At 32.0% G+C, this 2,730-nt stretch overlaps 1 protein-coding gene across 1 annotated transcript; it reads left to right on the forward strand.

Annotated features, from left to right (window-relative positions):
- Positions 1–853: 853 nt before the first annotated feature.
- Positions 854–2,023, forward strand: LOC133823784 (uncharacterized). Its single transcript, XM_062256635.1, has one exon. It carries the CDS (start codon positions 854–856, stop codon positions 2,021–2,023), a length of 1,170 nt encoding a protein of 389 aa, XP_062112619.1.
- The last annotated feature ends 707 nt before the right edge of the window (positions 2,024–2,730 follow it).

Raw genomic sequence — 2,730 nt, forward strand, 5'->3', positions numbered from 1 at the left:
GTATGCATGTATCGAAGCAAAAGAATAAATGTTAGTTTAGACTTAATTTTTATTTTATATATCAGTAATAGTTCAATTTAATTATCATGACATATACATTAAATTAATGCTTATCTGATATCTTACTCCTTCACCACAAGTCTCTCCTAGTAATATCAAGTTTTTTTTAGATCAATTAATTTAGATATGAAAACCATGGTAATATTTATATATGTTTTGGCTTTGATGCTTATCTTCCTAGAGGTGGCTACTACCTTTGATGTAGTCCCAGCCAAACTTGGTTAGTATAATATATATACATTTATTTATCACAAACACGCTTGTTTTAAATTCTGGGTACTTTGTGTGAATTTTGATCAATAATTAGCTCGTCAGGTAGTATCAAGTGTTTTCTTTGAAACTAATTAAATAATGATCCAATATACGTATACAGAAAAAGTTCTATATATAAATATATATATCAGTAGAAATATCTTAATATATATATACCTGTGTGTGTGGGGTATTCAAATAATCTTTGCTAGAACATAAATAACACGTACTTTATAAGAGTGCATCAAACTTTATGAACTATTGAAAACAAATTGTAGCAGTAATAATAGTTTAATATCTAAATTAAACTAATGAAAACAGATTATGTTATGATATGAAAGGATTATAAATTAATTTAGATCAATTATACTAGTTGAAAGCCATATCATTAAAATCATTTGTTGAATTATTTTAATAGTTTAAATAACTATATCGTGGGTTACATATGTTTGAGTTATAGATTTTAATTATTTTATATTAGAATTGAATATGTCATTGATGTTGTACATTGTTTTTTTTTTAGTAGAAATTTTTAAAGAATATGGATAGAAGTTGGATGTCAATTCGAGATAGAACTGCTGAAGACTATGTAAATGGAATTGAAACTTTTTTAAATTTTGCAATCGAAAATGCTCCTCCGGATAGTGACGTCTTAATCTCATGTCCATGCAAGAAGTGTGTTAACTTTAAGAAAATGTCTCTTGCTGATGTAAGAGGACATTTATTTTTTAATGGGATAAATCCAAACTATAAAGAATGGAGTTGGCATGGGGAATACGTACCTAGTCAGACTCCACATTCTCGTAAGAATGTTCGATATTCAAATGAGAATGACATTGATGATTACCCTTTAGAAATGGTGGAAGATGCATTTGATAATGATTTTCTAGATTGTCCTGATGAATTTGCCAAAATTTTAGAGGATGCAGAGAAACCAATCTATCCTGGTTCAAAATTCTCAAAACTTTCTACGTTAGTAAAGTTGTATAATATGAAGGCACGACATGGATGGAGTGATGTTGGTTTTTTTGATTTGATTGCTTTTTTCAAAGAAGTCATGCCGGAAGAAAATGAAATTCCAATATATTTGTACGAGGCAAAGAAAACCTTATCAACATTGGGAATGGAGTATGAACAAATACATGCATGTTCAAATGACTGTATTTTATATCGTAAGGAATTTGCTGAAGCAAATAATTGTCTGGTGTGTAAGCGTTCAAGATGGAAATTGAAAAACAATTCTAAAGAGGTGCGAAGTGGTATTCCAGCAAAGGTGTTATGGTATATTCCACCTATCCCGCGATTTAAGCGTTTGTTTAGAAACTATAATCACGATAAAAATTTGATTTGGCATGAGGAAGGCAGGATAAAAGATGGTAATCTACGACATGTGGCTGATTCACCGGCTTGGAGAAATGTTGATGATAAATGGGAGAAAATAAAAAAGGATCCTAGAAACCTTCGGCTAGGCCTTTCTACCGATGGTATAAACCCACATAGTTCTCTTAGTAGTTCATATAGTTGTTGGCCAATCGTTCTCGTTGTTTATAATCTTCCTCCATTATTGGTTATGAAAAGAAGATATACAATGCTCACTCTATTGATATCAGGACCTACACAACCTGGAAATGATATAGACATATTCTTGGCTCCATTAATTGATGATTTAAAAATATTGTGGAATGGAGTAGAAGGTTGTTATGATAGGTAAAAGGACGAGTATTTTACATTAAGAGTGGTCCTATTATTTACTATCAATGACTATCCGGCTCTATGTAATTTGGCTGGATGCACTGGCAAAGGCTATAAAGGGTGTGTAGTATGCGGTGACCATACCTATTCGAGATGGTTGTAGAAATCTAAGAAAGCATGTTATATGGGGCACAGGCGATATCTCAAACTTAATCATCCTTATCGCAAATACAAAAACTCTTTTGATGGTCGAGAAGTGTTTGACTTGCCTCCTGAACCATTGAGTGGAGAGCTCATATTTGAAAAAGTTCAAGACATCAATATTCAATTTGGAAAACCAGATAGAGAAAAAAAGGAAATCACTAAAGTTGGCAAGGGTAGAGGACAACAGAATGACAAAGAGAAAGGAAAACGCAAGCACAAAACAAAAGAGAAAAACACGGAGAAAGGCAAAGTGATAAACGATGACTTGAATTCATCATCTTGGAAAAAAAAAGTCCATCTTTTTTTACTTAGAGTATTTGAAGACTTTACTTGTCCGACATAATCTTGATGTAATGCATATTGAGAAGAATGTTTGTGATAGTATAGTTGGGACACTTCTCAATATTCCAGGAAAAACAAAAGATACTCTCGCTGGTCGTTTAGACTTAAAAGAAATGGGAGTGAAATCAGAATTACACCCTAAAGTTGGTGATAATAAGCGTACTTATTTACCACCTGCAT

This window comes from Humulus lupulus, chromosome 3 (genome assembly GCF_963169125.1).
Source record: "Humulus lupulus chromosome 3, drHumLupu1.1, whole genome shotgun sequence".
Classification (NCBI taxonomy): domain Eukaryota; kingdom Viridiplantae; phylum Streptophyta; class Magnoliopsida; order Rosales; family Cannabaceae; genus Humulus; species Humulus lupulus.

Excerpts from the sequence above, each read along its gene's own strand:
- LOC133823784 (XM_062256635.1), top strand. The coding sequence starts at position 854 with ATGGATAGAAGTTGGATGTCAATTCGAGATAGAACTGCTGAAGACTAT.